The sequence below is a fragment of the Equus caballus genome, chromosome 30 (assembly GCF_041296265.1).
Source record: "Equus caballus isolate H_3958 breed thoroughbred chromosome 30, TB-T2T, whole genome shotgun sequence".
NCBI classification, from domain to species: domain Eukaryota; kingdom Metazoa; phylum Chordata; class Mammalia; order Perissodactyla; family Equidae; genus Equus; species Equus caballus.
Window position 1 is genome coordinate 18,542,919 of NC_091713.1, and position 24,146 is coordinate 18,567,064.

Consider the following 24,146-nt stretch of genomic DNA (forward strand, 5'->3'; position numbering starts at 1 on the left):
ATTCATAGATCCTGTCTATTTGACATCTCTTCTTGGATGTCTAACTAGACCTCTCCATCCTAACATGTCTAAATCTTTGCTCATAGTTTCAGTACGCCCTTCTCTTTACTGCACCCCCACCCCATACACTCACACACACACACACACACACATCTACTCCTCTGGCAGTCTTCCCATTTCAATAAATGGCAACTCTATTCTTCCAGTTGCTCAGACCAAAAATATTGGAGCCGTTCTTGATTCTTCTCCTTTAATCACATTAAATCCATTGGGAAATTCGCTTAGATATTTCTGGAATCCTAATAACCACCACTCCACTGCCACCACCCAGGTCTAAACCATCATCTCTCACCTACATTATTGCATCCTCCTAATTAGCCCCCTAGGGGCCATACTCAAAAGGTAGCCAGAGTTGTTAAATCCTAAATCAGATCACGTCATTCCTCAGCTTAAAAGTCTCCAGTGGGTTCCCACCTCACCCGGAGTAAACGCCGGAGTCCTTGTGATGGCCTACAAGACTGTAGGTCTCGCCCCCAATATTTTTCTGACCATATTTTCTACTACTGTCCCCCTCACTCACATTACTCTCACAGCACTGGCCTTCTGACTGTGGTTCCCTGACCACACGGACTGTCTCTGCCGCAGGACCTTTGTCCTGGCTGTTCTCTGGACCAGTTTTTCTTCTCTGAGACTTTGTACCCTCGCTGCCTTCAGGTCTTTAACTCGAACGGCCTGTTCTGAGCCTCCCTATTTTTCAAGGCAACTTCCCATCCCCTTCACCACCTCCACCACCACTCAACATCTTCCCTCCTCCTGTTTTTAATCCTTAGCACTTATCATCACTTAGCACACTCTCCACTGCCCTTGTCTGTCTCCTCTTCCCTTCCCTCCCCTGCCCCACCCTCCGGCCAGAGTGGGCAGGGTTTTACCTGTGAGCGCCCTGCTGTTTCTCCTGCCCCCAGCATACCTGACACGTGGCTGTGGAACTCAGGATTTGTTTAATAAATGAATCACACGTTCAGTTCATTTTAACCGGTGGCAGAAGGCACTACATAACGGATTGGAAAAACGAGGAGAGAACAGACTTGTAATTGTCTTTATTTCCTGATGTTAAAATGACTACCTTTTAATATTTTTCTCATTGCATTTATACTAATCATTTTAACTCCTTCACTGAAACACAGCATTGTCATCTGTACCAACCAAATGACATGCTAACTCTACACCTTGGCATTTAACATCAGGAAGGTATAAGACCTAAAATTTCCTAGAGTTATTTAGGCTTTCATGAATCAAAAAAAAGTTTTCAAATGAGCCAGGTTGGAATGCAGCAAAGACCTGGCACTAGGTCATCACATAGCAGCTGGTTAGCGTGGTTCACCTGGGCCACTGCCGGGCTCCCTGCTGCCACCTTTGTCTCTTCCCCTGAGGTGTCTCAAGGTCACCCCTCTGGTGAGAGCAGGGGTGGGACATCCAGAGCCCCAGTTCACAGAGCAGTGCTCACGACCAATTTCTGCCCGCCGTTTCCCAAGGACACCAGCTCACTCCAATCCGTGACTCGTCCTAGGGGTGGGGGCGGGGGGCCACCGGAGTAGAGTGAGGAAAAATGTGAAATATGAATAAACAAACACACGTACAAACCTCTACTCCCCCCTTGAGAACTGCTGACAGAACATTACCTGGCAGGATTTGTATACATTTTCTGGATTAAACCACATACATGCACCCAATCATCGTGGGTAAGAGAGACATTACCGACATGCCTGTCCCATTGGGTGTTTCCCAACTTTTTCTACATCATGGCAGACAACTTAGGAAATTCTTTGGTTGAAATCCTGGATGTGGCCAGCCTAGGAGGTGGAGGCCCCGCAGGCCCCGCCCAGCTAGCCCTCGAAGGTTGAGATCAGTAGCACAAGGCAAGCTCCTGGAGAGGCTCTGCTTTACAGGCAAAATCCTCCACTGGGCGGTTTAACGTTTTATGGGGAGCTTACACCTACCTTGAGCACAGGGCAGGCATTAGATACACTGAACTGCACTGTTTCAGCTCTGGCCTTTTGGCTAAGTGCGATCAAATATGGCTTTCTGCTCTATAATTAAGAGTGGGCTGCCGTCCTTCAGTTTACTACCAAAACATTTTTAAAAATAAAGATTTAAATTCTAAGTATTCAAATATCAAAAAGTCTTGAGACACAAAGTTATGGTTACCCAGGGTGACACTGCAAGTTTCTTTTTATGCCCATATTAAGAGAGATAAGAAATGCGGTATTTTCAAAAGCACAATTAGGGATAAACAGCTCCGTGGCTTGGCTTATCACATACACAACACTGCATCACACTGGGTAACACCGGGAATAAGATATACGCAGGCCAATCTTACTCGAAGTCTTATTGGGAGATTTAAGAGGCAGTTAGCAATAAACATAAATAGAAGCCAAATTGGTCAAGGAGTGTTGAATGTGTCATGAACTCATGAGCCTGAAACAACCGATGCGAAATGCTTCCATCATTTTAAAATGATACTTTGAAGAACTATGATTCTGCATTGTATTAACTGTTACTGGCTTAATAATGGTAAATATTTATCAAAAACCCAAAAATTCCAATGAAGTTGTTAGTAAAATTGCTTTTATTTTCATAAATAAAAAGATAATTCATTATACAAACAACACCTTTAGCAGGATACGTTAGCTGTCATTATCCGCGTTAAACTAAGGATGAAATGTACACAACAGTTAACACAGATAGTTACATCTCTAACCTCCATGCAACTTCTTTACATTTAACTTCCCAAAGCTTCCAACACCACTTCAAAGAATATTATATACAACGGGCTATTTTAGTCACAAAGTGTCACCTTTGCTGAGTCACCAGAATATTATCTGCTCAAGTCAAAGTTGCCAATTATTGATTTAAAGTAATACCAGTATTTGCTGCATTTTACAGAAGCACTGAGCATGTTATTTCACGTTTTCATTCCATATGTGGTTGTCTGATCCACAAAAATGTCAATATGAAAATTTAGTAACTAGGCTAATAAGCACCAGTACCTAAGATAAATAGGTCCTACAGGCAGAGTAAAAGGCTGGCCTTAAGTCCTGTTTAAAGTTCTGTCATTAAGCGGCATCCAGGAAACAGATGAAGGATTTTGTAGTATGTATCACAAAAAAATACAGTGAAATTTAATTAAAACATTTTTTTCTATAGACAGCAAAATCAAATTAAATGTCTGTTCAATTACTCCACTTATTCAGAAACTGCAGCTTCAAATATTAAATATTTTACAGCAAGGAGTGATTAGCGTTTCCATGTATTAAAAAAAAACCCCTCAGGGCAGCCCACCGGTGCAGTGGTTAAGTTTGTGCACTCTGCCTCGGTGGTCTGGGGTTTGCCGGTTCAGATCCCAGGTGCGGACCTATGCACTGCTCAGCTTGCCATGCTGTGGCAGGCGTCCCACATATAAAGTATAAGAAGATGGGCATGGATGTTAGCTTAGGGCCAGTCTTCCTCAGCAAAAAGAGGAGGATTGGCAGCAGATGTTAGCTCAGGGCTAATCTTCCTCAAAAAAAAGAAAAAGACAAAAAAAAAAACCCTCACTGATTTTATGTAGATTTTTTCAGGAGTATAAACTATGATTGGAGTCATCATTTATTTGAACACAATATTGATTCAGATAGGCATAATCTAGATATTCTTCATAATGAAATGTTTATTCCTATTTCAACACTTTATGCAGATTTCACGTACTTCTTACAGGGGGGATGTGTGGATTCAACGGTTTATCTACGTAAGTACTCGGGACAGTGCCTGGCACACGGTGAGCTCTCAACATACACTCCTATGATTATTTTCCTATGCAGTGAATCAATCTGTCATTTATAACAGGAAAACTAGCTAACAGCCCAGGAGAATAATTAAAGGAAGATAAACCTACAGCTGTGTGACTTCTGTTAAAGTATTATGCATCCACTATTTCCCAAGTTTGTGTATATATTAAACTAATTGTTTCAAATATCACAGTAAGATCATACTGTATCTGTTGGGTAAGTTTTTCCTATGGCTTTTGGCCTAAAGCAGTACAACTCCGACAGGATATGTCTATTAGGAAACCATACAAAAACAATGCACACTGAAATCAGGTGAGGAAGGCACTGGACCGTAACTTCTGTAACAGAGCAGCAGAGGTACCAGTGCGGTTCAGGACAATCCACCTCGTTTAGGTTTCAAGTTCTCTCTTTACACTGTGCATTGTTTGACTTCTGCAGAAACATTTTCACTCCGTTTTCTCTCATATAGAAACACTAGGAGCTGTTTTCTCTAAGTAAAAAACCCCATTAGAAAAGGGACTCGTAAAAAGCAGTGCAGGTGTCTGGAGACTGAAATGAAGCACAGGGCTGCCAGAAGAGGAGTGAGCTCCTAAATGGGCTCAGCAGACCTATCAACACTGATTTTCGAGTAAATTATAGAGTCTAACATATGCAAGGGATCTGGAATGACATTTTCTGATCTTTAACTATAAATGACTTGTTTTTCCGTCAGAAAAGACAACTGACTCGGAACCTAAGAAGTCTGTGCTACAATCAACATAATGGTGAAAGAAACAAACTGCCTCTGTTAAAACTGATTCCTGTCCCTCTTCTGGTATCAAATAAGAGGAAGGAAAATAAATGTTTTTTGTGGAGATACAAAAACATACCTGAAACCACACGATTCTGGCCTATGACATATTAACCTGAAACTTACTACTACCCAGAGTTTGGAAAAAACCCAACACCCAAATACGCCCTTTAGAGGCACAATAAAATCTTCCAAAGGTTGTCCTGATAAAAACGAGTCTGGAAACAAGGTACGAACTACCTCCACTATATTAAAAATCAAGAACAAATAAACTGAAGGCAGATTCTCTCTGAATGTACTAAATCATCAATAGGCTTCAGAGAAATCATTTCAAGAAACAGGGACCGAAGTTCCCCAGTTTATCTCATCTACTAGCAGAGAAATTCCAAGGGCACTGGTCTCGGTGCATTTTAGGAGATGGAGCACCCAGTGTCCTTCTGAGGTTTGATATCTGGTTCCTTCACAGGTTTCACCACTTCCTCTGGTTTGGGTTTGGTCTATGGAGAAAGAAAAATACAGTGTAAGTACACTAACTGAGATTTGGAAAACAAACACTAGATCTTTCCACTTCAGACTTTGAAAAGATGCTATATTAAATTACACAATCCCAAGATTGACAAAGCTGCTCCAGAAGCTACATATCAATGCAATTTAAGACATAATCAGAAAGCAACATTTCAGTGAGGATGAACGCCTAAATGGGTGGGGAAAAATCAAGCTAATGGCGCTCAGCGTCTCTCTGAAGAGGGAGAAGCCACGCATGTGCACCCGTAAGTTTGGAAATAACTTATGACAGTAACAGGCTCTCTCTCAGGGCATTATTTTAGAGGCTGAACAGGATACAAAGATAGTTATTTTAAGGAATAATGTTTCAGTATGGGTAGGAAATTATAAAAAACAACCCGATTTCAAAGAAGGAGATGTGGCTTCAAAATAATTCCTACTCCCTTTTTTGCCAGATCCCTCATCTTTTGCTAGTCAAACTTCAAATTTTCCACTTAATCTACCATTGGACTTAGTACACCAAAAGGTATTTAGATATAAGTGAATAGAAGCCGTCTTATTTTAACCCTGGATGATTTCATCAGACAGTGAAATTAGGTCAAATCTTCAAATACCTTGCGTTATGCAACATCAAAACCAGAGTTTTGCTATGGTAATCTAAACACGGATGAGGCATCCTTGTGAGAGCTTTTCTCCCATAGTCTTCTTAAGGAAGTACTGACAAATTATAAAAAGGCAAGATGATGTGCTGAAAACAGTGCCAGTCAATTATGTAGAAAATCAGAAGACAACTGAGGGCTAGAAGGTCTCATCTCCAAGAGAGTTCTCCAGCAGCTTACAGCAAGCACTGGAATTAGCGAACTTACTGTTCAGAAATACAGGTACGTCTATTTAAATAGGGAAAACATCAAAATGGTAACTCTGAGTTCTTTTTCAACTCGCGTGAATGAATGGAAAAAGCCCAGTCTCATACACTGTCCTCCTTGGGTCTCTTGGTGAGATCAAAGGCCGCCAGCGTCTCCGGGGTCCAGTGTGCACTCGTGGGAGGAAACTCGAAAGGTACAGGCTCCACGAGACCATAATTTGCTTTGAGTTCCAGCTGTGGGGCTTCTGTGGGAACTTTTTGAAAGTAACTGGAAAAAGCAATTGAAATAGCAATTCATTCATTTATTCATTAACTATTTGAGTACCTAGTGCTCAAGACCCTGTGTGAGACAATGACAATTTAATGTTAAGACAGAGATGATCTTCCTGCCTCCTGTGGCTTACAGGTGAGTAGGTGACACAGTGAAGAAGCCTTGTCAACTGCAACAGAATGTCATCACAGCTGTGATGGATGTAGAGTGCCACGAGAACACAAAAGAGGGGCAATGAACCTGTATTTGGGGTTTCAGGGACGCTTTCCAAAGAAAGTGATAAAGCTAAACGAGGCGTGTTCAAGAGCTCAGCACGAGTAGATGCAGAATGTAAGGGGAAGGACGTGAAGAGACAACAGCAGGGACAAAATCGATTCTACCAACCTCCACGTGTGGTGACGAGAAGTTTGAACAAAGCTGACTGAATAATGGAAAACTGCTTGAAAGGACTGGGCAGGACTGACAAAGAGTTAATTTCCCTACTTTATAGGGAGCTGAAACCAGAGCGAGATGAATATGCAAAGGGAGTGGAGAAGATATATATAAACATGGAGAAGGAACGGCAGGGAAACAGAGAAAATGAGGACCGCATAAGTGGGATATATGTTAGCAACTCACGTTGACATTTTAAAATCTGTTTTTATACCTCATCATCAGAAGCAGAATAAAAGGTCCAAAACAAGTGACCTTTATCACCAATTTAAAGGAAAAAATCAATGCTAAACTTAAATGCAGTCTGACACACAATCTTCGGAAATAGAGACTAACAATCGGTGACATTACTAAAACAATATTAATATTTAAACATTATATATATTATTATTATTACTAAAACAATATTGAGGTGTACTCACATAAATCCATTTTCTCTCTGACATTTTTCTAGTGTATTCTTGACAAGATTTCCAAGTTTCCTAAAGAACAAGTGTCCTGAGGGTTTGACTGTTGGGCCAGGTCCTTTGGTTTCTCCGTATTCTTTGCATAACGCTTCTGCTTTTGCATACACTGCATGGGAAAGGGAGCCAAAGCCAGTGGATTATAATTAATGGTGGGCAATGTTACCGCTCTCTGCCTAGTACAACAGCAATACCAATAATGGTGTAAGGGGGAGGTGAGTATTTTCTACAGGTTCTGGGTTTCTGGAACATTTGTTTCTTTCCTCCAATTCTCATTCCCATTCTCTTTCATGAACTCAGCCAAAATCTCTTTTAATTGCCTATTCCCCTTTATGACACAACATTTGCATTAAACTATTATTATTTTTTTTGGTTGAGGAAGATTAGCCCTGAGCTAACATTTGTCTCCAATCCTCCTCTTTTTGTTGAAGAAGACTGGCCCTGAGCTAACATCCATGCCCATCTTCCTCTACTTTATATGTGGGACGCCTGCCACAGCGTGGCTTGACAAGTGGTGCAAAGGTCTGCACCCGGGATCCAAACTGGCGAAGCCTGAGTCGCCGAAGCGGAGCACGCAACCTCAACCACTACACCACCAGGCCAGCTCATGACACATTTGTTTTTAAAAAGGGAGTTAACAGTCTGGCAGGAATACTTACATTTTTCTGCTTCTTGGAGAGACCTGATGGCTTCACCACATTTATCACTAGCCAACAAAGTCTGACCGTGGTAACAGTAAGCCTGATAAAAGAAGCAAACTTTTAGTCAATCTTTCCCCAAATGATGCTTTCCACTATCATTGTTTTATATATGCAGCAGATAAATAAATGCCTTTGTCTATTGTTTGAAGTATCAATGCAATCCCTTACATTTTTTTACTTGAGCAAGCTTTCCCCCATCTCTGTTCATATAAAAAGTGGAATGTCAAGCCTTGAGTCAAACTAGCCTTCTAATCATGGGCTGAGAGCAAAAAGCATTTGCTGAAACCTGTTTTTAAAAATAGGGCATAGTGGATGAAGGAGAGAAATTACTTTGCTGATGCAGGGACGGGGGCGGGGGGCGGATTCTGAGGTTAAAGTCTAACCAGGTTTTAAGAGAAATGTCTGAGCCCGAAGTAGGACATATTCACTCTCTAAATGTCTCTATCACTGCAAGGATTGCGCGTGAAGGACGTACAAGGATGCCTGCAAACAGATTATAATAAATAAATAGATCTACTTAGATCTCAAAAAGGGTTTTAATTATCTTTCACATGATATTCTAATCAACCAAACAGGTAAGTTTGTTTGGTGGGCATAACAGACTGATAAGTAACTTCCAAAAGGGTGCTTACTAATGGTTCTTCACCAACCCACGTGACACACTGCGTGGTAGGCCTTAAGATCAGAATCGGTAAATATCTTTCTCACGTACAGGATGAAACAAGTGAGAGAATTCTCATTACGTATGCAGAAGGTTCCAGCCTAACAGTGGGATTGAATCAAATAGTAATTCCACTGCCATAACCCAGCTCTGCGATTCGACGCCATCTCTGTCCACCCACTTCAGTTCACAATGGCTGCACTGTTGGGGAACACTCACTGAGCGCTGTCTATTATTTGTAAAATGCTAATGAAGAGTCTGGCGAGCTGACAGACCTGGCACTCAAGGGGCTGGAAAGACAGTAATTTACATTGTTTTCAGGATTATAAATACTTACATAAGCTGTGTAGAAACACATTTTCAAGAGAAGGTATTTTCTCCATTTAGCAGAGTATGCAGGCTCCAAACTGGATAAAGTATGATCTAAAGTTACATTTTAAAAAGCAAAATATAATTTCACCCTGCTTCACTAGAAGACTCCTAGTTCACGCGTTCAGACACTAAAGGCAGAATGCCACTCAAGCCGAAGACTCAAGCATTTCCACGTTTTTTAAAAACCTTGCTTTATTTAAAGTGATTTATTTTACCATAACTATATTTTAACTATATAATGAGATTGGATAGATACCAAGGCACTTCTTTGATTTGATGGTTAACGTACCTTAAATTTAAGATAACCATAAAAATAGACATAACTAAGACTTCAAGGTAAATACAAATTATGCTATTATCTCTTTTTTAAAATTTATACAGTACAGCAAAGAGTAGTCTAGTCACCCAAGTCAGAGACATGAAGGAGACTCTCCTCTCATTCACCACCCTGTCATTGAATTGTGTATAAAACACACACACACAACATATCCTGCCAAACGTCCCTCAGCTCTCTCTTCCTCTCCATTTCGCTTTGCTGTGTCAAAGCTTTCATCACGTCCTCTACAGGCTACAATTACTAACTTCCTAGTGCTAAAAGCAGAGTCAGCCTCCTCCTCCTACACCAAGCAAGCCCATTCCTCATCCTGCAACCCTTCCTTCATAAATTCAAATCCAATCAAGTCACATTTACTTTGTATTTTTTAACGGGTCCCAAATATCTACCAAATAAAGGACAGACTGTGTAGACAGGATTCCAACCCAATCTGTGACTTCACCCGCATTACTTTCCTAACCCCTTTCTCCTACCACTCATCCCGTGTTTCAGCTAAGAGCATCTGTCTATAGGTCCCACAATGTGCTAAGTTCTTTCTCTCTGTACATACTATAGAATGTTCCACTCTTCCCATACGCTAAAGCTTCCTAGCCAACTTTCAGCTTCTATTTATATTTCAAAATAAGGCTAAAACACCACCTTCCTATAGGAAGCACTCTCTAGCATGCCCAGATCCTCTAGATTTCTATTTCATTGCTGTCACAACCTTATTTCATGCCATAATACTGTGGTTCCATGTTTGTCTGTCTCCTCCCCTAGACAGTGAATCTATTCTACTGAGCTCTGTGTATCCAGCAACTAAAATAGTAACCTCCCCACAAACAGAAACATACACATCTTTCCTAAGTAAATGAGTGGAAAGAATAACAGGCTCATGAGAAGACCTGACTTCTAGTCCCAGCTTCCACTTGCTAGCAGTTAAATTCTCTAGATTTGTTTCTTGTCTAAATAAGGATAGTAACTGTAAGGTTGTTATAAAGACCAAAAAAGTTTCAAAGGAAAACAGCTGCATCATTGTTAGATATAACTGGTTACAAAGTATAGTATCATCCTTTCCATTAGAAGTTAGGCAGCACGTTAACTGTAAACAGCTTTGTTTTTTTTTTGGTGAGGAAGATTATCCCTGAGCTAACACCTGTGCTAATCTTCCTCTATTTTGTATGGCCTGATGAGCAGCGTATAGGTCTGCACTTGGGATCCGAACCTGCAAACTCTGGGCCACTGAAGCAGAGAGCATGCAACTAACCACTATGCCACTGGGCCAGCCCCAGCTCTAATTCTTTCATTTTCTTTTACCTAAGATTAATAATATAATGCAGATATTGTCCCCAGTTTTCCAATGATGAAATACTCTGAGAATCTTTTTGTTTTGCTTGTTCCCTATTAAGCCAAGAGCTTAATCTGAAAAATCTAAAGACTGAAAATGTAACAACAGCATTACAAACTTACCAGCTTTTTGATAGAAATTGGCTGTTTCATATGCCAGCGCAGCAATTAGTCCAGGAGCATGCTTCAGTTCAATGGCTCGAGCGATTGTTACTGTAACATAAACACAGTCAAGTGAACGTGTAAATAAGGTCACTTGCATTCACCCTAAGTTCACTAGCAAAGACAGCGTGACAATCTATTTGGGATTTTAATAATTTGTTAGAAGTTTTCACATGAAATGTAAGTTACAGAAAATGCAAACAGACAGAAAACACTGATCTTGTTGGTTTGAAATCATTTCTTTAAATAAATCACTAGCCAATTCCTAGCTAATCACACAAAATTACTAGTACAAAATAGCATGGTGTAAGAAAATTACTACTACAAAATTCAGGGCACTAGAGTTTTGAAATAAAGAACACACAAGCTGACAAAGTTTCTGCACTGTTTTCACATAAGTCTTCATTTATTTTCTGCCACTGAAAGGTGAAGATTTCAAGGTAAGCCAAATAGTGGAAGAGCAAAAGGAATGAGTAAGGCTGAGGGGAAAAAGATGAATTACAGAATTAATTTTATGCTGTCAGAAACAGCATGAAATCAAAATCCTCTTAAAAAGAGCCATGAGATTGTAAGGTTTTTTCCTGCTAGCTAAAACTGAAGGCAAATGGTAATGGTAATATTAGTCCTCATTATAAATTTCTCAAAACCTGACACTCGATTCCAGCTAATTTGATTTTAAAAAAAGAATTAAATGCTAATACAGACTTTCTTCAAAAAAAACCCAACAACCTTACAATATTTAGGATACCTTCTTGAGCTTCAGCCTGACACTGGATAATATAAGCGTCTATGAGTCGTGCCTCTAAATCCCGCCCCTTTTCTGCAGGTGTAATAAGCTTTGGGATATGACTTTCCTGAGAGAGAAAGAAAAAAAAAAGCCAAATTTTATTTTAATCCAGGTGTTAGAGATGAAGAAAACAGAAGTTATGAGACATTCAATTTGAGGATTTATCAGAAATTTAGGGTATGGACAAAAACTGTCTAAAAAGGAGCAATATTAAGCTTACAGAGTATTTTTATATTTCTGTATAAACTTCTGTATAAACAGAAGTTCTGTATACAAAAACTTCTAAAGCTTTTCATAACCTTTTGTAAAAACAAGAAATTCAAGAGCAAAATTTGGGTCATAATAGATTGCTTAGATACGCAACTCACATTTTCATCTTAGAAAACGTTGAACTGAAACACTAACCAAAGCTCCCTTTTGCAGGACAGCCAGAATTGGTCATTCACACTGATAACTGTCGATACAAAGAAGACTACAATTCTACAGCTAACTCGGAATCACAGCTTTTTAATCACTGTAAAAACATCTTATTTTATCATGAGAAAACCCGACAATGGCCTCCAGGAGGCCTTGAGTAAATAGTGGTTTAATCAGAATGAGGTGGGAGTAATTGCGGTTGGAAAATACATTAGTCTTTGCCCTCATTCCCATCACATCTTCAGGCAACTTAATACAAGCAGTACGTATTGATGGCCCTTCTGGCATTTTCGCTGAGAGACAGTGAATACACTCAGAAGTTAGTTTTGGAGACTCATGACTGCCCCTGGCAACTGCTGCTGACAGCAGAGAGAAATGTTAAGAACCATCAATTTTTGTGCTTTGTTTTCTCTGATCTTTTCAGAAGACACAGAAAAATAAGCAGTGAATTACAACCTGAATTTTCTCATTGTAAAATTCACTGGCGACTTCTAAAATGGAGACTTCATGCTCTGTAATTGGCTGCGCTCAACAACAAGGTACTCCACATAGGAAAATAGAACACACACTAGTTCTTTTTACATAATGAAGTAATTCTCCCCATCCCCCAAAGTAATAAATACAATTATTCAAGAATTAAAGCATTAATAACATATTTTTTTATTACTGTATTATTATTTCACCTTCAAATGTTTAAAAATCCCAGCTGCAATTTTCAGGCTGCGATGGACTTCCTTCGCTTCGTCTTCTGTTACGCTTAAAGACAGTGATCACATCAGTTAAAGGATGAATCCTGTGTCTGGTATTAAAACCAACAACTAACACATTATCATAAAACCAAATTAGTCCTTTGCGCTTCTCACCACTAGCTTTCTTTCAAAAAGTCTAATCTGACACTTAAAGAAGTAACAAATGCACATGAAAAATATCCAAACAGAAAACGCTACAAGTGAAGAAAAGAGAGACTCAGTCTAAAGGTCTGGACAACGGCTTCTTGTTTTCCCTTCCAGATAATCTTCCGTGCACAGACAAGCATAAAATATTACACTCTCAATGCACGCACACACTTAAAAAACACACACATACACAAGATTCACTACTCTGCTCTTGTTTTAATCACCTAAATTACCTTAGAGATAAACTTACATCAGCACATACAGTCCAACTTCATGTTTAAATGGCTGCATATTATTCCCACGTTCAGATGCACCACAGCTGGGAGTTGCCAGTTTCGTACTGCAAATATCTACTTTTACTGTTACAAAAACTGTATTTCATTTTACTTCATTTCACTATTCCTTAATCCTTCAAAACATCTTTCACATAGTTATGAGCCTTTGTATTTATTTTTCTGTGAATAGCCTGTTTACAGCCTTTGCTTATTTCCAATTGATTCACTGGTCTTTTCCTTACTGATGTTTAAGAGTATACATTATAAAAACAATTTGCCATAGGCACTGCAATTTCTTTTGACCAATCTGTCATTTGCTATTTAACTTTGTTTATGGTACTTTCACGTAGTCAAATATTCAATCTTTTCCTTTTCTTGGTTTGGGGTTTTATTTAGAAAGACTTTCCCCATGACAAGATTATTAAATTTTTCCCCCCTTTTAACACTGGGCTACAAAATCTTGATACTTAAAATACTAACATTATGAGGCAACCTTTCACTTATCAGAAGTGGTACTTTTTATCAATAGCCTAGACTTTTTCATAATGAAGCTCCATATATTTGAAAAACAACACATACGTGTACAGCCCTCCCCTTTTAACTTACTTTTCTTTTCCAGCCAGTCTTGAAGCATATTTGGTGTACCATAAAGCTACATTAAACCCCATGGAAATTAATTCAAAAACAGCATCCTGCTGGGCACTAGAAGTATAAACATGATCGTTAAATTTTGTCAATTATTGAGACAACTCTACATGAAGCCCACTGTAGATCCAACTCAAAATTATAAAGAACTGTATGCTAACTGAAAAAGGAAGAAAACAGTCCTTGTGTTTAATACAGATAGGGAAATAAGACACACACACACAATTAACAATGAATGACTAAATGTGACGGCCCAGTAAATACTTCATAACAGTAAACACGGGAGTAGTAGTTCCCAAAGGTTATTGTACACAGAGTAGCTTTAAAAATACAGATTTCTTGGGGGCCGGCCCAGTGGTGCAGTGGTCAAGTTCATGCACTCTGCTTCGGTGGCCTAGGGTTCATGGGTTTGGATTCCAGGCATGGATCCACACACTGCTAATCAAGCTGTGCTGTGGCAGTATCCCACATACAAAACAGAGAAAGATTGGTACAGATGTTAGCTCAGCAACAATCTTCCTCAAGCAAAAGGAGGAAGATTAGCAACAGATGTTAGCTCAGGGCCAATCTTTCTCACCAAAAAAAAAAAAAAGAAAGAAAGAAAGAAAGAAAAATACAGATTTCTGGGACTTAACTCCAGAAAGTCAGAAAGTCTGGGAGGGGCCCAGAATCTGCATTTTTAACAAGTGCCCAGCTGATTTAAGAAAATGGTATTCAGAGCAGAGATGATTTCCAGCTAGACGGATTAAAGAAAGCTTAATGGTATATATAGAATCCGAACTGTGCTGTGAAGACAGCTGGAAGGGAAGGAGGACATCCCCGCTGAGGAAATGATGCTGTTAAAGCACAAGGAAGTACAAAGATATTTCTGACAGCAGTGACCCAACTAGCTTGACTGGAGCAGCAGGGAAGATGGGCAAAAAGCCAAGCCGAAGGGAAACTGCAGGAGTTTGAATGCCAAGCCGATCAGCGTTCTACCAGGAAAAAGGTCTCAAAAACAAGTATATTTTATATCTTCTTTGTTTCCTTCAGACTCTATTACAAAGAAGATTGGAAAAGCTTTTTAAGCAAATAATACTAATTTTTAATCACTACTGTTCTGATAAAAGCCTGAAAACTTTATCTCAAATGATGAAGTAATGAAACAGAAAACCCTTATTTTATACACATAATACTCAGATACAGAAGAATCACCAAAGGGAAGAAAGCCGAATCACGAGTCTACTTTGTATTTTTTATTCAGTTGTTGCCTCCATCTTAAAAGGAATGGAGACATGGAAACTTTTTTTACATTTAAAAAAAAGATTTTTTACAAAACATATAGTAATTAAAAAATAACTTATAAACTATCCTGTTTAATATATAACATACAAACAGCTATGAACAAACTTCTTAAAACAATTTCACCCTGCTGAAAAAATATTTAATGCATAGTTTAATAGTTTATTCTTTTCAGCATTGAGAAGTTTCAAATGAATTACATCTGGTAATCTATTAGGCATATCTAATTCATAACTTTACCTTTAAACAATAAGGTATTTTTGCTAACTTACATGAAGTCCCACGAGTAACCCTCTCCCTTCTCCTTCATCTAGTCCAATCTGCCTCGCCCCCAAACACTCCATTACTATTGTACCACATCTAAGTAATAGTCAGAGCATATATAGTTGAATAAACATTTTTCAGAACAGATAAATACTGATAGCACACTTTCTATTGAATGAGTAGCAATCAAGAATAAAGCAATTTAAAAATGTCAGACATAATGAATATTCAGTATTAGTACCACATAATTCTTCATTGTCTTCTGAAACTATGCTGAAAAATGCTGTTGCAAGGAATTGAAACTTGGCATGGTGGGGAAAAAGTGCCAAATTTACGTAATGCAAAACACTTCAGAATCTGCCAAAGGTTTGCAATGTAATGATAGAGATTTGATTGTTTATAAAAAAAGTCTTTTTAAGAAAAGTATCCCTTAATTTTAGATGAAGAACAAACAGGTCACATAAAGAAAAGCATAAAATGAGGACCTGGAAAACCATATCCCAGAATATTAAAATTTGGAAAGGATCCATAGTCCCCAATTTTCTACCCAATTTACTAATTCTAGTACAATATTCCCAAGGAAGGAAGGAAACTAACATTTATTGAATGTCTACTGTATGCCTGGCATTATCTTAGTCACTTAACATAAATTTTCCTATTTTGTTCTGCACAAAAGCCCTGTATCTGGAACCCCAACACACAGCTGCAAAAGCAGATGTTGACACAGTGAAAGACCCGAGATTGCACCCAGGTCTGCACGAGGCCAGAGTCCACACTCTCCCTCTGTAATGCCTGCCCTGCTCTTCAGCAGTCTCCAATTCCTCCCCTTTTGGTTTTATTAAACGGTAATTCTAAAGCAAACTGAGATAAAGCTATATGACCATTTAAACCACCCAAGGCGTAAAAAAAAGAAAAGTTAAATTTAGCACCTTTATGATCTGTTTCCTGTTATAATTAGATCTCTTCTAATTAATTTCAAGGGAGTGAAAAGAAAGTTCTGAGGGTAAGTTTTTGAAAACAGCAAAAACAGTGCAGAGAAATTAGGAAGAAAACAAACACTGTGAGTCAAAAGAGAGAGTACAGAGCTGGGGTGGAATCAGGGAGAAAGCGAGAAAGACAGAGACTGACCCAAGACATTGGAGTTATCCATCAGAACAGAAAAGTAGGGAAAACCCACAATTCTTCCCTACTTGAATGTAGGCAGAGGTTAAAGGCCAGGTTTGGGTCCCAAATTCCCAAGCCATTCTCTCTGTGTTACTAAAAGTCAAGGCTGTTCAATTCTAGTTAATATTTGTATTGATTATCTCAAAAAAAAGATCTGGTTCAGGAGAAACAAATTACATTCTTACTTAATGGAATCTATCCGGTCAAAAGTTTTCAATTACTTTCCTGATAAGAGAAAATGCTGATCAGATCTATATTTTACTTCTTCAAATACAGAGCCTAAGAGTCAACCACTGGCTAAACAGTGACAGAAATGGCTTCAATTTAGTACCATTAGTATTGCTTACCTTGGAACCTGTCCTTGCAATGTATCAGTCCACTTGAAATTTTGAATATATCGTAACTTGCTTTCTTGGGTAGATTCATCCAATGAATTTATGAAACCTATAAAAAGGTATAAAACATTTCCCTTTTAGAAGAAATATCAAGTGTTCTTTCTAGAACATTTTTCAGACAATGACTTTTCCAGGTACCCGACTGAAACTCCTCGCCTCTCTCTCCTTTTCTATATCTCACACCTTCTCCTAAGGTAATGCAACATGAAATATGTACACGTTTCATTGTCAAAACATTGGAAAGACCATATACCATCCTTACATTCTCACATTTTTGAAACTCAAGCATGCTAAATACAGCCTAGAAAACTATTCAAATGTGAAATGTCTAAGAATTAAATGTGAACTTCTGCGTAGTGGCTTGTTTAAAAATTCTGAGATTCAGGCCCTCCCCAATCACGTAGCAGTTAAGTTCACGTGCTCTGCTTCAGCAGCCTGGGGTTCGCCGGTTCAGATCCCAGGTGCCGACCTATACACTGCTCATCAAGCCATGCTGTAGCAGGTGTCCCACATATAAACTAGAGGAAGATGGGCATGGATGTTGGCTCAGGGCCAATCTTCCTCAGCAAAAAGAGGACTGGTGGTGATGTTAGCTCAGGGCTAATCTTCCTCAAAAAAAAAAAAACAAAAACAAATCTAAGGCTCATATAAACAACTAACCTTGTAAAAGTGAAAAATATGAATCTGCAGCATTCTTCATCATTTCTGGATTACAGCTCAAATCAGTGAACAGTTCCAGCAGCCGTGCTCTGGATGACCTCAAGTCACTCAGAGGAGACAGAAAGAGACATACTAAGTACAGAGGAATGAAGGTAACCAGGACTAACACTGGAGGTGAGTGAAATTTCTAGTAATAAGTGTCCTAAAATTTGTAAACTCAGTCCAATTAAAGGGGCAAATCATGGATACAATTACGTATAAAAATATACAGCTAGTTTTAATTTAAGAAAATCAAACAAACACAAGCATTTAAGATGGGAGGAAGGAATTAGGAATGAGTAAATTAAACTGATCAGTTCACAAGAAGTTATTTGAAAATGGAAATTTAACATGTTTGTGCATGATTTTAGTATCTCCTTAAAATTTCAAAATTTGATCTTATATCAAAATATACTCCACTAAGGAGAAAACCATATTTTAAAAACGAAATTGTATTCCATAATTCAATACACACATAAAGAACATGTAAAAGCACACGGCCGTAAGTCGTTTCAGAACTGCTGCCTCGTCTGCATTCTCCTTTACTTCTCAGCAGCAAAGGCTGCAGACCCACCCTTTCCATCTCGAAATTCTTTTCTCCCTTGATTCCAATACCACGAAATTTCCCAGGTTCCCCTCTTCTCTCTAAAAGTTTCTTTTATGCTTTTTCCTATGTCCCCTTCTCACTCCCACATCCAAAAATGTTCAGTCTTTGGCTTTCCGCTTTTCCCTCTTGTGAGGTCTCATCTATTAGTTCAACTTGACATCCAACCCTGCATCTACATCATCCGCTCTAACTCGGCCCTGTTCCAGTTGCACATCTCATTTCAAGGCAACTTCCTCAGCGAGGCTTCCAAAAATTATATTACACGGACAATGATGGAAGACACCTGCATGTAAATGACTAAAGACAGACTATATTTAAACTTTAAGCACCAAGAGGGTAGGGACTGTATGCCCAGACCTTGGGAGGTGCCTAGGACAAAGCACGTACTCAAAGTTCTTTGTTGGGTGAAAGAACACTAACGTTTCAAATACTTTAAAAGCTAGAGGGCTATAATGCAGCGGCGATGATCAGAAGGGAGCACAGACTTCATCTTGAACGGTCTAGGTGGAGTGGTTTTCATTGGCACTTGCTCTAAGGAGCCCTATTCCAAGAAAGTCTATACCAACAATTACAGACAGGTGAACCAAACAGGATGCGCTACCTCATGAATTTGCTGTTATTTAACTAGAAACTGGGAAGGAGTAATTCCCGGACTGGGAAAGTCTGAATTCTTAAGACTTATTCTAGACTCAGAAAGTTTGCTAGCTATTTCCAGGTAGGAGCTCAATCATCATTTGCAACCCAACTTGTGTAAAGCTGGATTCGTCTTAAAATCACAGAATTTGAGAAAAATGTACCTTAGAAATACCTAATTTAGGCTGTTCATTCTATAGATAAGTAATTAGACCCAAAGAAGTTAAGAGACTTGCCCAAAGCTAGAGACGAAACAGTTAAGCTGGGACCAGCCTCTAGAAGCCTAAGATCAGGGGTTGGCAAACTACAACCTGTAACTTGTTTTTTTGAATGGCCCACAGCTTATTTTTGTAAAAATGAACAAAGAAGAACACGCAACAACAACTGTATGTAGTCCACAAGCCTAAAATGTTTACTATTTAGCCACTTACAAGAAAGGTTTGCTGACCACTGGTCTAGATTAATAAGCCAGTTTTTCTGCTTTTTGCTCCAATTACTTCTTTCCACAAAAAGCAGCAACTCCTTTGATTTTCCTTTACTGGTACCATCAATGTCTTGATCATCTAGGTTCTATATCTCATAGAGACTGACGCCTTTTCAAGTTCCCAGAGCAAAGCAGCCAATCCGGCCAGCTGACTCCTCCTTTGAAATCTCTCTTGCGTCTCTCTCTTCTGTTCCAGTCAAACTGCTCTATTCACTGTTCCTAGAACAAAGGTTTTCCTGACAGAAATGACATGCTCCGCTCCCGTCTTACTATCTAAATCAGGGGTCAGAAAACTTTTTCCGCAAAGGGCCTGAAAGGAAGCATTTTAAGCTTTATGGGTCATAAAGTCTCCAATGGGACTACTAAACTCTGCTGTTGGAGAGGAAAGCCCAAAGGCAGCCAGGGACAATATGTAAATAAATGGGGGAGAGGGTGCCACAGCTGTGTTCTAACAGAACTCTGTAAAAATAAGCAGTGGGCCAAATCTGTGGAATGTAGGTGGGTTTTTTTTGGTGAGGAAGATTGGCCCTGAGCTAATATCTCTTGCCAATCTTCCTCTTTTTTTCCTCCCCAAAGCCCCAGTACACAGTTGTACAGCCTGGCTATAAATGACTCTAGTTCTTCTATGTGGGACCCCTGTCACAGCTTGGCTTGGCGTGAGCAGTGCTAGGTCTGTGTCCAGGATTCAAACCAGTGAACCCTGGGCTGCACGTTAACATAACCACTCGGCCACAGGGCCAGTCCCAATGGAACATAGTTTGCCAACTCCTGATCTAAGCCATACAATTTATTTAAACTCCAGCTCAAGTCCTTTCTCCTACATGAACGCCCTGAAGGCTACTCCGGGTCACAGGGATCTCCCCCTGCTCAGAACCCAATGAATTTACTATCTGGCCAGTTAACAACATCCATTTACCACTGCGTGGAGTCTCTTGTCCTGTTGTAATATACAGCTTAACTCTTCTGTTGTGATGGCTGTAGCTTCTCTGGGACTCCATTACTGATCTAAAATCAAGGACCCTGGGCTAGATGACTGCCCAAGTTGAAATAATCTAGGATGTAACTCTTCACCACCATTTATAAGTTTACAAGGAGCCTAAGGTTAGGGACAGTGTGCTGCATACTTCCGTGTTGCCCAGGGGATCTAGAAAAGTACCTTGTACCCAAGGGTGGCCCATCACTACTTGATGAGAGTGACTACTTACCTGCAAATTTTTGAAGCAGCAGGGCCACTGGCTACACCATAGTAGTTAAAAGAGACAGGAGCTGTGGCCTTTAATGGGTTCCTATGAAACCAATGTGTCATTTTCTCCAGATGTTCCCTACAGACAAAAAAGTAAGAAATCTAGAAAAATTAAAGATAAAACATTTAACAATGTAAATAGTATAAAAGTAATTTTTAAAATAAAACTTTACTACAGAATACATATATTTTTATATAAAATGTATATAAAACACACATCTATAAATAAAATGCTTCATTGCCATACGTCAATCTTGTTTTAATTGTCTATTTAAAGCAGTCTATATTTAGATCAGGCCTATAAACAGCATTTGGAAATTTGTCCACAGTAACCACAATGTTAAATATACTGGAGCAGTAATGCTCAACTTTAATGTACATAAAAATCACCGGGGGGGGGGGGTCCTTGTTAAAATGCAGGTTCTATCTAATTCAGGAATCCGGGGTAGTAACTGAGATACTGATGTCGCTGGTCCCCAGCGACACTTTAGCAAAGTACTAGCCTCTGGCTGAACAGCTGGAAGTGAGAAGGGCACGGGACGAGATGAATGTAATTTCCAAAATGGGTTCAAATGGTGACCCGTATTTAGACTGCTAAGGTACTTGAAAGAAAGAAGTTTTAAATTCTCTGTATTTCCCACATGATATTGCTGACACCAATTGACTGGTTATAGCCTGTGTTCTGTAATAAATACACTTTCCACAGAATAGCTAGTAAGAATCAGTATTTTTATGATGAAAAGACAAGAAACTTGATCAATAACTTCTATCCTAAAAACCAAAATATTTGAAAAACTAAGTGAAATGCTAACTTTAAAAAATTAAGTTCCACATCTTTTAGAATTAAAAAAAAAAAAGTAGTGTGTCACTTGCCTAAAAGTCCTTGGGCAGACAGTGAACATAATACAGGAAAGCCTAACCGAAGACTTAAATATAGCAATTAGATTCCAGGAAGTCACAGACAAGAAATTCTGATAAGGGTTAATTAATTTGAAGCCATTATATAATGTTATCAGTCGACTTTTCTTATTGAGAAAGAAAACGTGGGTTGCAGTGTATGACATACCAACTTTAAACTCCTCCCTTACCATGTTTACTTATTCAGGACAAAACCGGTTTGTGAGAGCACCAAGTACTTAATGAAGAGAAAATGCATTGTGTACACAATGAAAAATTGGGCAAATTCATTTATGACTCAAAACATTTAACAAGCCCTTTAAAAAAAAATAGTCGCAATCGTGTAAACATCAACCCTGTAAACCTCCTTTATAAGCTAAGTAAACGAATACAGCATTTACGTGCATGTCAATCAAGCTGTCAGAGATAAAGGCACACAATACGCTGAATTTTGTGACAGCAAATTTCCTACCAATACTCTTTCGAGGCGGCCTCCCACTTCCTGGATGAAAATGTCTGAGTTTCTGTCTATCTGCACTTTAGGAATGACGAACGTTAAGTACTGATTCTCCGCCCCTGCCCCGTTTTCCCCGTTCTGAGACCCAAGTTTTCAGGAATCCGGAGGGTGGGGTGCAAGAACACCACACCCACCCAGCGGCGAGGGTGCCATTACAGCCACCAGCACCACATCCGGGTCGGGGCTGCCACCTGACCCGCCTCCACAGGAGAACATCGATTACTCACACGGGTCCCCCACTGGGGAGATCCGGGGTCCCCGGGGGAGCCTACCTGACCGCCGCCCCGAGCTCTGAGCACCCACTTCCTGTTTACCACCCAGCCTCTTCCTCCCGGCAGGGTCCCGTGCAGGCGGCGGGCGGCGGCCGTGCGCAGGCGCCAACCCTAGCGTGCCCCTCCTCCTGAACAGGCATTTCTGTGGACAGCCGATACTACCTACCCGCGAGAGGCGGGCAGCCGGCGGGGGACCAAGCCCCTGTTAGATTATAAGACCCCCAACTGCCAGTGGAGACGGGGGTAAGGGGTTCGGCAAATCTAGCTCGATTCGCGGGGCCAACAGGGATTTTCTTTCGTTTGTTTCAAGGCATTAGAAGGAGGCTGTTGGACCCCTATCCGGGAGTCCATGGACACTGTGTGTAAGGGGGTGACTCTATTGCTTGGGACTCCAGGGAAACGACAGGGGTAGGGATATTACTGGGAAACGCACGTCCTTAGAACACACTTACCGGATTCCCCAGAGTCTGAACAGCAGTCCCCTCGAGGGAAGAAAGGCAGTGTCCGCGTCCGCAAGCGACGAGGGGAGGAAGTCGGAGCACCGAGGCTACTGAGCTAGAGCGACGAGCGACGGGAACCAGGCCTGCGCCGAGCGGAGTCACGTGGCCCGGGCGCCCATGACAGCTACCGAGGCGGCAGTGCGCACCGCTTCGGGGCGGAGGCCGCCGCGTTGTCGCAGCCCCCTTCCAACACTCCGTTCCTCAGCCCTCTCCTGGTTCCTCCTCCCTAGTTTTCCCTCTTGAGCGGCAGTCTCTCTCCCAGGGAGAAAGAGCAGAGGCCGCCGGACCTCCCAAACCGAGGAGGAATGCCGCAATAGCGATGGCGGCCGCTCGGAGGAGCGGGGCGGCCTCAACCTAACGCGGGGCGGGGCCTCGGGGGCGGGGCCTCGGTGGGGCTGCCGCTTCGGAGCCGCAAAGTTTGGCTGTGGCGGCAAATGGGCTTGGGCGGCTCCTCGGCGGGTGGCGGTGGTGGCCGTAGCGGTTCCTCCTGGCCCCGTTAATGTCGGGGCCAGGCCCGGGGAGGATGGCGCCCTAGAGCCCGGCCGTGCTGGGGTCGGGGCGGGAGGGGTCGGGGTGGGGACCGGCCATGTCGGAGGTGACCCGGAGCCTGCTGCAGCGCTGGGGCGCCAGTTTTAGGAGAGGCGCCGACTTCGACTCTTGGGGCCAGCTGGTGGAGGCGATAGACGAGTATCAGATGTGAGTGACTAACGGCGGCGGGAGCGGGCCAGCCCGGCCCCGGCCGCCGCCCCCCCTTCCTTGCGTCGGTGTCTCCTCGCTCTGCAGCCTCGGCTGCTCAGGGTGGGGCCCGCAGCGCCGGGGCCGAGGGCGCGCTGGCCCCGGGGACGGCGGTCAGCCCTCGGGGCTCCCTCGCCTCCACAGGGCCTGCCATTCAACAGGTGGCCCCCTCTCCTGGGGCGCCGGCCCCACCTCTCGGGCCACCTGCTCGGTCCTCCCCGCCGTCCCGCGGGCCCCCCGCTCCGCAGTCGGTTTCCTTTCCTCCGCCTCTCCCGGGTTGCCGCCCCTCGGTTTCTCTTTTCGAATCTCCGAGGAATCCTTGTGTGTTCTCCGCCCACGTCCCAGGGATGAGTGGCCTTGCTCTGTGCACGGTGCCTTCCTCCGCCCCTGTGTAGGACAGGAGGGGACTGGTGGCGATGGAGGGGAGGGGGTGCCCCACCAGCCAAAAGAAGGGGCCCCTCTCGCGCCCCTTCTCCACCCCGCTTTGTGCTGAGCCGTGTTTTCACAATTCACCTCGATTCCGTTTCGGTTTCTGGGACTGTTATTTGCGAGGCTGTGAGTCCCACCCACCCCCTCGCTCGATCGCTTTGGGTGGAGTCCGCGCAGGATGTGAACAGAGGAGAGCAAAATGTGAATTAATAGACCACGCACGGGAGCCACCACTCCCTCCTTGGGTCCCTCCTCCTTTTCCTGTGTATAATGTATAGCCGCAGGGTGCATGTGAGTACC

At 41.5% G+C, this 24,146-nt stretch overlaps 2 protein-coding genes across 11 annotated transcripts in view; one reads left to right on the forward strand and one right to left on the reverse strand.

Annotated features, from left to right (window-relative positions):
- Nucleotides 1–2,608: 2,608 nt before the first annotated feature.
- On the reverse strand, nucleotides 2,609–23,038 carry BROX (BRO1 domain and CAAX motif containing). 8 transcript variants are annotated; one of them, XM_023632707.2, is made up of 13 exons: nucleotides 22,635–23,038; nucleotides 20,459–20,598; nucleotides 17,491–17,597; nucleotides 16,783–16,879; nucleotides 13,688–13,783; nucleotides 12,594–12,666; nucleotides 11,455–11,560; nucleotides 10,668–10,757; nucleotides 8,850–8,935; nucleotides 7,810–7,891; nucleotides 7,109–7,259; nucleotides 6,092–6,251; nucleotides 2,609–5,111 (listed from the first exon to the last, which is right to left on the reverse strand). In XM_023632707.2, exons 2-13 carry the CDS (start codon nucleotides 20,557–20,559, stop codon nucleotides 5,025–5,027), a joined length of 1,236 nt encoding a protein of 411 aa, XP_023488475.1. In that variant the 5' UTR covers nucleotides 20,560–20,598; nucleotides 22,635–23,038; the 3' UTR covers nucleotides 2,609–5,024. The 8 variants fall into 8 exon arrangements, with proteins under 8 accessions (XP_023488475.1, XP_023488476.1, XP_023488478.1 ...); XM_023632708.2 differs by having other exon boundaries at nucleotides 20,459–20,575; nucleotides 22,635–23,031; XM_023632710.2 differs by lacking the exon at nucleotides 22,635–23,038 and adding an exon at nucleotides 22,183–22,286 and having other exon boundaries at nucleotides 20,459–20,575.
- Nucleotides 22,787–24,146, forward strand: part of AIDA (axin interactor, dorsalization associated) — a 44,919-nt gene continuing 43,559 nt past the window's right edge. The window contains exon 1 of one of the 3 annotated variants that reach the window (XM_023632711.2): nucleotides 22,787–23,378. In XM_023632711.2, the coding sequence (XP_023488479.1) occupies nucleotides 23,269–23,378 (110 nt within the window). In that variant the 5' untranslated portion in view covers nucleotides 22,787–23,268. The remainder of the gene's footprint in view (nucleotides 23,379–24,146) is intronic. The other 2 variants (XM_070256037.1, XM_023632713.2) reach the window with 2 other exon arrangements.